The sequence below is a fragment of the Panthera leo genome, chromosome A1, assembly GCF_018350215.1.
Source record: "Panthera leo isolate Ple1 chromosome A1, P.leo_Ple1_pat1.1, whole genome shotgun sequence".
Lineage (NCBI taxonomy): Eukaryota > Metazoa > Chordata > Mammalia > Carnivora > Felidae > Panthera > Panthera leo.
The window spans coordinates 82,055,251-82,066,368 of record NC_056679.1 but is presented as its reverse complement, the minus strand read 5'-3'; the positions used below and the strand labels follow the sequence as shown (position 1 = coordinate 82,066,368).

The window sequence follows — 11,118 nt, the reverse complement described above, 5'->3', positions numbered from 1 at the left end:
AAAAAACCAAACGAACAAAAAAAAAGAATCTGGGGCGCCTGGGTGGCTCAGTTAAGTGTCAGATTTTGGTTCAGGTCATGACCTCACGGTTTGTGGGTTCAGGCCCTGCATCGGGCTCTGTGCTGACAGCTCAGAGCCTGGAGCCTGCTTCGGATTCTGTGTCTCCCTCTCTCTGCCCCTCCGCTGCTCGTGCTTGCACTCTGTCAAAAAAATAATAATAATAATAAACATTTAAGCAGACTCAGACCCCTAAATACAAAGAACAAACTAGGCTGCCAGGGGAGGTGCAGGCCTGCAGCTACCAAGTGGACAAGTCCAGGATGAAACAGAATAAAGCCAATGACAGTGGACGACGTGTGCGGGGAGCATGGCAGGAAGAAGTCGGGTCACTATGTTGTACTCCTGAAACGGATGTAACGTGTGTCAACTAGACTCAAAAGAAGAAAAACAGATTAGGACACAGACATGCAGAGAGACAAGTGAGTAAGGGACGGGGAGGCGGCACGCAGGCCAGGAGAGCAGTCCCAGGGGAGCAGGCTCCTCGCCCGGACTGTGAGGGAAAAGTGTCATCCGTCCCGGGTCCTCGGACAGTGAGGGACAACTGTCATCCGTCCCAGGTCCTCAGATGGTGAGGGACAAGTATCATCCGTCCCGGGTCCTCACCCGGACTGTGAGGACAAGTGTCATCCGTCCCGGGTCCTCGGACAGTGAGGGACAAGTGTCATCTGTCCCAGGTCCTCGCCCAGACTGTGAGGGACAAGTGTTATCTGTCCCGGTTGCCTGCTGTTCTCCACGGCCACATGAGCGGACTGACAGTGGCGGTGGGTGGGGGGGTGCAGAACCGGGTTTGTCAGCTTGTCCCCTCCCCTCTGAGCCCCTGGTCCCTTTGCTTGAGTTTGGTCCACAATGACATGTCCCTGACAGGACAAAGATGCTCAATACGAGGAAATCGTCCAAAGGCCCCAGCACCACAAGTGCTGCCGTGTCCACAAGGAGGGGCCTCAGCCTCCTCCTTCTCAGGTGGGGGTGGGGCTGACCTCTGACTTTGCAGTGATGTCACAGGGGCCACTTGGCAACAGGGGCCCGCAGGGCACACTGGGCTGCTCATTGGATCGGACGGAGGTTGGAAGCTATGCTCTGCGTCTGAGGGCGCACTCGGGAACCCACGTCCCTCTTCTTTCTGGAGCCCTGACGGAGGGAGGATGATGGAGAAGGACACAGCCACACACAGGAGGCACAGGCCGGGCCCCGGGGCCCCTCCATCGGGGGGAGCCCCCAGACACCTCAAGGCGGCCAGCGAGATGGTCGAGCTGCAGCGCAGCAGGAGCGTGGGTGGCCTGCTGCAGAAGGGGGACCCTCTGCGCTGCGTCAAGAAGCTGAGCAGGGAGCTGGGTAGGCCAGCCACGCCCCTCCTTCCAGCCTGGCCCCGCCGCCCCTGCCCACACCCAAAAGGGCCGGGGTCTACAGGTGACAGAACCAGGCCAGCCCGAGGGCAGGGCCCACTGAGTGGGCCGCGGTGAGCTCTGCTGAGGTCAGGAGGGGGGCCAGGCGGGCCGTGGCCACGGGAAGCGTGAGGGTCAGTCCCTCTCAGGGAACCTGGGGGCCTCCCGGGCCAGGTCAGCCGTGAGCCCATGGGGCCGGCAGACAGGACACAGGCCAGCTAGGTAACGTTACATGTGCCAGTTCTTGCCACCTAGGATATCCCTCAACACGCGGTCGTGGGCGGGGCAGGGGCAGGGGTGCGGAATACCTAGTGCTTGCATGGACGCTCCTTGACGTTAGCCACTTGGGCTCCCCAGTGGGTAGGTGTCTCGTGGTCCTCTCCCCAGAGGAGCAGGGCCCTGAGCTGGCTGAGATGAGGGGACTGGTTCAGTCATTTGCAGGGCCCCCAGGAGTTTTGCTTCTCCTGGGAAGGTCACCCAGCGAGCGGCCCTTTTTGAGGTCAGGACTCTGGAAATGAAACCCAGTAAGCAGGAAATGTGGTTTGTTTGTTCAAGACCTATGGATGATTTTGAGAGGTAGGGGTGTAAAAATATTTGTTCTTTTAGTGTAAACATCCAAAGAAGTGTTGTTTCGGGGGAAGGGGTGCCGGCCAGCAGCACAGAGCCACCGCCGGGCTCTTACCCTCTGTCCCCCAAAGCCTCTGAACACGGCGACCCTGTCTCACTCGAGGCTCACTTGAGAGGAGCAAAATTCCCCAAAGAAGCAAGTAGACGTGTCCTGATAATGCCACCACTACGGGGCAGCTGCAGGAGAGGACAGGCTCGGTGCCCGCTATTTCTGGATGTTCCCGCCAGCACCACAGTGTTTCCCCGAAACAGCATGGATGGCAGATCCCCACGTGGCTCCCAGGTGGCCTCAGACACCACTCAGCAGCGGGGCTCAGCCTCACTGGAGCCTGCAGGATGGAGAGCAGTGGGGAGGGCTGCTCCGGTCCCACTGTCCACATGGTAAACTGAGACCAGAAGAGGTGGCCCTGCCAGGTGCCCAGGACACACCTCTGCACACCTTCAGGGAGCAAGGGCAATGAGGCAGGTGCCCCCCGAACCCACAGGTACTGAGATGCCATGGACGCAGAACAAAGGCCAGCTAGCCCAATGCTCCAGGTGAGGGGCGGCCAGACTAAGTCTGCAGATGAGAGGTCCAAGCCGGCCCCAGGACCAGCCTGGTGTAGGAGGGGACAGCAGGAATCCAGCCACCGGCCGCCAGCATGGGACCCACCACAGGAGCTGCCTGGCTCACGCTGCTGTGTCCACGATGCCCCACTGGACTCCAGAGCCCAGGCCTGCCTTGCCGCCCCTCCTGCCCCCCACCGCCGTCCCTCCACCGAGCTGGTGCTCCAGGGAGGGTGTGTCCAGAGAGGAAGTGGAGGGCTGCCCCTGAGAGGCGGGCTTTCTCCAAGGGATAAAGTCAGCAGGGTGGGCACAGCCAGGCTGCAAGGCCAAGTCAGGCCTCTGACCCCCATCACAGGATCAACACCGGTTAAGAGGGTCTCCCCTCCCCAGGCAGCTCAGTGCCTTTTATGCGACTTCCTACTTCCCAGAGGTGGCTGAGGCCCAACTCCCACTGTGCCCCGAGGGGCTGTCTCACACCCCAAAAATAATCTGCAAACATTTGACGATGTTCACATCTCGGCTGAAGAGCAGAACCAAAGGAAACGTTCTATTCCCTTTGTTGCTAAACCTCTGGAGGCCCCGCTTCTCTGACCTCAGACCCCACTCAGCTCTGAGGCAACACTCCTCAGCCCCCAGGCCTCTGCCTGGTGGATGGCCATTGGCTGAGCCCTTCGGATTAAGGTGTCACTGGTTGCCCCGTACGCCCAGAGCCCTGATAATCTCAGGAGCTTTCTTAGAAGAGGGAAAGGAGGTGAGACCAGCAGACACATAAGTATTAATATTCCTCCGTATGACATATGCCCCAGAGGGTCTACTTTGGAGAAAAAAAATCATGTCTCTCTTTTTAGTGATTCTTCTCTTCTTGCCAGATACGTATCATAGGGAGCAGCAGGTACAGGGATCAGCCGTGTCTTCTAAAACACACACACACACACACACACACACACACACACACACACACACACGTGTGCCTACAGGTAGGGGCCTGCTGAAGATTTTCCAAAAGAAGTCAATTTTAAAATCCCAAAACTACTGCTTCTGAATCACTCGAGTCCTTCTCTCTGAGGTGGGGACTGGGCTGAGCCTTTTTAGCCCAAAGGACGTCTCGAGAGCCACCAGCTTCTGAAATGTTCTCTGAAGACCCGAGCACACATCAGCATCAGTCCCTGCACCGGTGTGGGTGCGACGGATGAGAGGAGGAAGACCCTAGTTCTTAGCCACAGGGGGCTCATGAGTCACTGAGAAGGGCCCAAACAACACAGCCAAGGCTGTGTGCACTGAGCGCCAGGGAGGCCTGGCTAAGATGGGTCTCCCTCCAGGCAGGCCTCCTGACATGAGGCAGGGGGCCCCGAGAGGCCAGGCCTGGGGCAGGGATGGCATGGGAGAGCTGGAGACCCAGTTACTCTACTGGTCTCCACGCAGAAGCAGCCTGCAGGCTGTCTCCCGGAGCCCAGCCATCAGCTCTCTGGTCCACAGGGGCCCCCGGCCTTGAGGCCTGGGAGCCACATGGACAGGACACCACCAAGTTCTGTGAGAAAATCCTCCCTGCAGGATCAGGGTGCTCCGAGGCACCCCACAAGGCCTCCTATCGAAGGACAATTTAAGGCTTTGTAATTTCCACCCCCGCAGCAGGACTGCATTTGGATCTTGGGCCCCATATGTGTGTTGGGTTGGGGGACGGGGTGCCGAGCTGCTGGCAGGAAGGGGAGCAGGTACAGGGAAGCGGCCACCTTTAGCATTCTGGGCCTGGATGTGGCCACGGGGAAATGGGACCTGGAATGTCCTCCCGGACTCAATGCCTGTAGGATGCGCTGTCAGTGCTCGCAGGGCGGCCACGGGCCCAGGAGTTCTGACGACGATCGCTGCCCCTTCCTCCCCAGAGTCCGAGGACCAGGGAAGAGACCTACAGAGTGACACTGAGGATGCCAGCTGGTAAGTGGTCTTTGTCCAGCACAGGTGGTTTTCAGAGACGTGAGGAGGACACAGGGCACAGCAGGGTGGGGGCTGGGGCCAGCCCCAAGGTTGACGCTTGGACCCCAAAGGAGTCCTGGGGTGTCCTGAGAAGACCCCGACGGCTCAAGGTGGGAGGGAGTGCCAGGGCCGCAAGCCGCACACCCCACAGCACCTGCCTCCCCAGGCAGCCCCCCAGCTGGCCATGGCCTGGAGTCTGGGAGCTGGCACCTGTCTTAGCAAACGTTCCCACTCACTCCAGACCACTGGTCATGCCAGAGGTCTCACTGTTTGGGAAAGATGTGGATGTGCAGCATCATTGGCGGACAGCCCCCCAGCACCACCATCATCGCCACAGACACTGCCCCCAGCGCCACCATCCTTGCCACAGACACCCCCCCAGCACCACCATCATCACCACAGACAGAGGCCCCCAGCGCCACCCCCAGCGCCACAGAACCAGCCTCGAGTAACACCGCCTACTCCTCGATGCCTAGCAAGGGACACCTCTGCCTCGTCCTCTGCCCACTCACCCTCCCACCCCCAGGCACGCGGAAGGTCCTCCACACCCTGTCCCTCCCTGTCCTGTGGGGTGCATCCCCGAGCCTCCCAACACCCAGGGGGAGAAAGCGCCAGCCCAAAGCTGCATCTCAGGGCACTGATGCTGACCCGTTGTCCCTGCTCCTCCCACAGTAAGGCAGACCCAGAGGAAGAGAAGCAGGAAAAGAATCAGGACTCCCTCAGGAAGTTGGACCCTGATGGTGGCTGGGCGGGGCCGGCGGTGAGGCCACCTAGAGGCCAGTGGCAGGAGCGGGAGGACGGGCCGGGCACGCCTGTAGTGTGGACACACGTCCGTCGTCCTCGGGCCCTGCTATTTACTTGTTTGGTGTCTTCCCCAGGAACCGGAGTTGGAGTCCATAAAGCTGGATGAGCCTTTGGGAAAAGAGGCAAGAGCGTTTGACTTTTGTCAAACAGAGAGGGCTAACAGGCACAGTCCTGTGGGGCCACGAGCAGGCTGAACACGTGGGCCCGGGGTCACCTTGGCGGGACCACGTGTAGGCTGGACCGAGCACGACCTCTACCCAAGAGCCTTTGCTCAAGCTCCATGCTCCCAGCTGGTGCTGGGCACCCCTGTTTCCTGACGTGGCTGCCTGAGGCCTTTGGGACCTGACGGGGGTGGCCGTGGAAAGCCCAGCCTTGAAGTGTCCCCAGTCCCATGTCCTGACGCTCTGCCCAGAGATCCATGTGCGCTGCGGTAGGAATCCCCACTGGCCACATCCCACAGGAAGAAGGCTCTCGTTCCCCTTCCCGATCCACGTGGGAGGGGGAGCTGGGCCTATGACAGATGGTCCCTGGGATTCCAGGAGCTCACCCACAAATACCTGTGGCGTTCACTAAAGCACTCCCACTGGAAACCCCTCCTGGGTCAAGCTGCTTCCACACCTCAGTGTAAGTCCTCACCGGCATGGGGTGAGGGTCCCAGGAGGGTTGTGGGGCCACGTGCAGGTCTGGAGAGGATGTAGAGGGGATGCCGCAGCTCTGGGCATCACCTTGAGGCATCCTCAGACAGGTGAAGACAGGGCAACTGAGGGAGTGAGCAGGGGGAGAGGGGAGGCCGTACCCCTCCCTCCTCTCTGCCAGAGCTGGCCGTGGGCACCTTGCCGTCCGTACTGCCAGCAGCTCTCTGCCAGCTCCTCAGGAGCCCCCACTGAGCACAGCCACCGGTGGTGGTCCTGGGGGTGGTCATGCAGACCCTAGCTGTGCCAGGGCCCGGAGCCCACTGCCCCTCCCAGGAAGGCTCCTCTCCTCTCCAGCCCACCCAAGCCCACCATCCACACCTCTTTGGTTTCCATTCACAGAAACCATCTGTGTTTGTGGAGATTGATCTGGGAGACCATGCGGAGGAGGTAAAAGCCCTCAGACGACAGAGCCAGGCTTGTTGCCGGGAATGCTGGTGCTCGGGGCCCACAAGGCTTGTCCAGGGGACCTGCCCCACATGCATGTGTTGGAGGCTGAGGTAGAGGCAGGGGTCCAAAGGCCACCCTTGCCCCCTCCTTATCCTCCAACCTGCATGCATTCCAGCATCACCAGAGATGCTAGGGCCCGGCTCAACCCTCAGGGTACCCCCAGGCCCTAAGAACCTCTTCTGGGATCATGCTCGGGTGGAATGAAGGGCACAGGCTTGGGAGTCAAGGACCTGGCCTCCATGTCTGGCTCTGCCAGTAAATACTCAAGTATTTGAGTACACACCTCCCAGTGCTTCGGTGGTTTCGTTCGCAAAATGAGGATCTTAGCGGCACCCACATCCCAGGGTGGTTCTGTAAAGCTCTCAGAATAGCGCGTAGACCCAGAAAGCCTCAGTAGCAGGTATCACCATCACCATTATCACCACCACCACCACTGCCACCTCGTCCCCATCCTCATCCTCATCGTCATAGTATCATCATTTTCTGTGAAATGAAGGGGTTGACCAAAGGCCTGTCTGGCCCCAACACAAGCGTCCCACAATGTCCTCCAGTTCTCAGCTGTAATGGGCAGCTACCTCTGCAAGTTTTCCAGCTCTCTCATGTTTAAGCTGCTACCCAGGGATTGTTTTTTAATTACCTCTTCCAAGTCTTTGCCCTCAGAACACACCGTACAGTAAAGAATGCTCGTTATTAGCTACTCACGAGGCTGTCTTGGAGGCACCACGGGTTTTAAGGACTCAAGGAAGGTCACCCAGTGGCAGAGTTGGGATTACAGTCCAGAAGTCACAGTGGCCCACATCGAGGGCACAGTTCCTTGGCCAGGGTCCCCCGATTGGCAATTTTCACTTCACGGTGCCCAAACTCATGGGAAGATGCCCAGTGCCGGCACAGTTTCTGGGCCCCCGTCTGATCCTTGGGCAGGTGCATCAGTTCCGGCCTTAGTGGCTATGCTTGCCTCCCTTCCCTTGTCCCCTAAACTGCTCCTCCCACTTCCCACAGGTGGTCACAGGCACCATGAAAGAAGAGAAGCAGTCCCAGATGGACATGGGGGGTTCATCAGAAGACGAGTGAGTGATGCTTATGGGTTTATACACGGAGACATGGGGGGCTCTCCTCTACCATGGTGTCTGCTGGCCCCACCTCATGCAGGATGGGCAGAACCCCACTGCGTGCCTTCCCCCCCTCACCTGTGTGCGTAGAGACCCAGCACTGATGAGCCCGGAGGGGCTGAGACGTGAGCAGCAGGACTCAGGCATGACCCTTACCTTGTGGCCCCCTCACCCCACAGCAAGACCCGCTCTCCCCATCCCATCAGCCAACAGCTTGGCCAGACCGTGAAGTGGGAGGAGGCAGAGGTGAGAGGGAAGTGTTGCTGTGAGGGTCCTTCCAGCCTCTCAGTTTGGGGTTTTGGCCACAGAGGTCACTGGGAGGGAGGACCCATCACCTGGCCAGTGTCTCTGCCACGCAGGCCGAGCCCCAGGGCTAGGGTAGGAGACACATTTGTCTTGACTACCTACACCCTCTTAGGGGAGAGATTGGGTAGGGCCAGCCAACCCCCATGAAGTCCTGAGGTCATAAATGGTGCTGGGTAGGCTGCTAGGTCACCCAAGGGCCCCTAGACCTATTTTTTTTTAATTATTTTTAATGTTTATTCATTTTGAGAGAGAGAGAGACAGACTGTAAGTGGGGGAGGGGCAGAGAGAGAGGCAGACACAGAATCTGAAGTAGGCTCCAGGCTCCAAGCTGTCAGCACAGAGCCCGACATGGGGCTTGAACTCATGAACCGTGAGATCATGACTTGAGCTAAGGTCGGATGCTTAACCTAGTGAGCCACCCAGGCGCCCCATTTACTTTTTTATTTAAAAATATTTTTAATGTTTATTGTTGAGACAGAGAGACAGAGACAGAGACAGAGAGAGAGGGAAGGGCAGAGAGAGGGAGGGACAGAGAATCCCAAGCAGGCTCCACATTGTCAGCACAGAGCATGACGCGGGCCTCGAACCCATGAACAGTGAGATCATGACCTGGGCCAAAATCAATAGTTGGGTGCTCAAGCGACTGAGCCCCCCAGGCACCCTTGGTTTACTTTAAACAATACAGAGAAACACAAAAAGAAAATAGCAATTTATCCAACTTCCCACTTGGAATTAACAACTATGTTACTATCTTGGCTTATTTAGCTCAAACATTTTTTAAAAGAAATTCTAACAGATATTTAGATAAAAGTATATTCTGTTCTAAAGCTGGTACCTGTCCTTCTAAGTAACTGGCCCAGTGAGGAACAGCTCATGAAAAGGACAGGTTCTGAGTCACCCAGGCCCCTCTTGGGAGCAGGGAGGGCGGCACGGGGGCACACGGGCCCCTCGTGAGCTCTCGCTGGCACACTCCCCCTCCACCCCGCATCAGTAGCTTTGAGCTGTAGCCCCGAAGCCTTTGCTTACTTGGTGTGTTGTTATTACCACAAACTTTCCCCCAGGTGTGTATGTTCTGTGAGGGAGTGTCACCCAGTCTGACCTCAGACGTTCCCATGTCCCTGCCCGTGTCTACTCATGCCAGCGTTTGCTAAGAGGTCAGGGCCTCCCTGTCACACCCCCAGATCCAGGCTGGAGGAGGTCAGGGCCGCCCTGTCACACCCCAAATCGAGGCTGCCCCCATGCTTCTCATTGTCTCTGAACGGATGTGGTGATGGATTCAGCCGCACGGGTGGCGCAGCGCAGTGGCTTGACCTGCTGCCTCCCCCACCTCCCGCCCCCGGGCCAGACAATCCCAAAGTCACCCACTCGGCCTCATGGTCTCAGCTCCCTACCTGCTGACTCAGTGGCCTCAGAAAACCCGCAAGCCAGGGCTGGCACATAACCAAGCTTGTGTGCTGGGGGGCTGCTGGACAGTGGGAAGGGGGTGTAGGGGGGGCCCTCCATGTGGGCCTGGCCTTCACGCCCCACCAGGTGGTGTCAGGACCATCTGTCCCACTGCCCTGCTCACCTGCCCTCACAGTTCTCAGAGCCATGGCTTCTCTGTCCAGGCTCTTTCGGGCCTGTTCAGATGGTGGGGTTCGGCACCTGTGGGCCAGCTGCTGCTTACTGCCCAGTGGGACGCTTCAGCACCGAGTTGTGGGGTCCCTGCAAAGGGAAGGGGGGCAGCTGACCCATCCCAGAGGCAGCCTCAGTTGGAAGTGGAGACCCCAGAGACCACCACTGGGGAAAAACTCAAGTTGTGGTGTTCTGGAAACGGGCAGGGGTAGGCGTGGGGCAGAGGGGAGTGGTTTGGCTCGGCTGGTCTTTGAGGTGTTTCATGTTCAGGGGCCCCTTCTGGCTCAGGCCTCCCAGCGCAGAGGACAAAGGCACTGGGTGGGTGGGAGGCAGTTGATGGGAGGGCCAGCCAGCCTGCCCAGGAGTCTGGCTGTGGGTGCCGGGCCCCGGGCCCCCTGGGCTTGATGGGCAGCATGCATCTGGGGCACAGGGGTGCTGCCTGTGGCCCTGGGCTCTGAGCTCAGTGGGGGCGGCACCTGTCTCTCCCCCGCTCCGCCCGCTGTCGGCCCCTAGGACCAGGACCAGCTGGGTGTGCTGCATCCCTTACTCCACCAGAAGGAAGGCCAAGGACAGTGTGTAACAGCTCTGGACGAGGTAGTTCTCACCAGGACAGGGCTGGGGGCCAAGGGGGCATCTAGAGGGGACAGGAAGCAGAACAGAGGGGGCTGGGCTGCTCACCTGATCTCCTGGCCTTCTTGGTCCCACAGAGACCTGGGAGGGAGGGACAGGGGACGCAGACAGGAAGCTCTAAGAAACGCCACTTGAACCATTTCAGGGCCCCGATGACCACCCAGGTGTGAGCCACTGACCCGCTGGGTGAGCAATGACACCATCTTTTAAAAAGACACAATAAAGCATGAACAGAAGGTGTTCTCTCTCTCTGGTACCTCTGGAGGGATCCCTACCCCTTCCTTCCATGCATCTCACTCCCTGAAATGTAACTGCAGGGAGGGAGGTGAGTTCAGTGACAGATGACTGACGCCCCCCCCCCCCCACCCAGGTCGCATGTGCACGGTGGTGGCCGTGACCACGCAGCCCTAGACTTGGCCCCAGGTATACCTGAGGGGTCCAAGCCCCAACACAAGGGGCCCCGAGGCAGGGTAGGCATTGTTCCTTGAGGACCTGGGGGTGAGTTTTGCCACAAGCAGACCATCTGTGCAGCTGGAGTGGGAGCTCCCAGCGCCAGAGGCTGCACTAGGGCCTTGCCTCATCCGGCTTGGCTCCAGGGGTAGGGGCTTGAGGGGGTAGGGACTTGAGGGGGAGGGGCTTGCGGGGGGAGAGCACAGAGGGAGGCTGAGCAAAGGGTGGGGAGTCCTGCGTCCATCATCCAGGTCTCAGCAAACTGCCACAGGCCAAGTGGGCAAAGAACTTCAATTTCATGTGGTCTGACCTGCGACTGAGAACCCAGCAGATGTACTGGCTCACACTCACTCACATGCACACACACCCACAAGTGCACACTGTACATGCACATCTACACACGTGCGTGCACATTTACACTCATACCCACGCCGGCAGGTGGTCACACCCTCGTGCACATACACACACCCACGTGGG

At 58.9% G+C, this 11,118-nt stretch overlaps 1 protein-coding gene across 6 annotated transcripts; it reads left to right on the top strand.

Annotated features, from left to right (window-relative positions):
* Positions 1-1,093: 1,093 nt before the first annotated feature.
* On the top strand, positions 1,094-10,427 carry CA1H13orf46 (chromosome A1 C13orf46 homolog). 6 transcript variants are annotated; one of them, XM_042930842.1, is made up of 9 exons: positions 1,096-1,392; positions 4,496-4,547; positions 5,259-5,346; positions 5,465-5,512; positions 6,425-6,472; positions 7,532-7,599; positions 7,821-7,887; positions 10,075-10,155; positions 10,337-10,427. In XM_042930842.1, exons 1-9 carry the CDS (start codon positions 1,203-1,205, stop codon positions 10,367-10,369), a joined length of 675 nt encoding a protein of 224 aa, XP_042786776.1. In that variant the 5' UTR covers positions 1,096-1,202; the 3' UTR covers positions 10,370-10,427. The 6 variants fall into 6 exon arrangements, with proteins under 6 accessions (XP_042786788.1, XP_042786823.1, XP_042786776.1 ...); XM_042930854.1 differs by lacking the exon at positions 6,425-6,472 and having other exon boundaries at positions 1,094-1,392; XM_042930862.1 differs by lacking the exon at positions 7,821-7,887 and having other exon boundaries at positions 1,100-1,392.
* The last annotated feature ends 691 nt before the right edge of the window (positions 10,428-11,118 follow it).

What these genes read in the sequence shown, in the direction of transcription:
- CA1H13orf46 (XM_042930842.1), top strand. Translation starts at nt 1,203, where the DNA reads ATGATGGAGAAGGACACAGCCACACACAGGAGGCACAGGCCGGGCCCC. An exon ending in GGGGGTTCATCAGAAGACGA is followed by an intron (nt 7,600 to 7,820) that starts GTGAGTGATGCT and finishes CTCACCCCACAG; the next exon opens with CAAGACCCGCTCTCCCCATC. An exon ending in TGAAGTGGGAGGAGGCAGAG is followed by an intron (nt 7,888 to 10,074) that starts GTGAGAGGGAAG and finishes GTCGGCCCCTAG; the next exon opens with GACCAGGACCAGCTGGGTGT.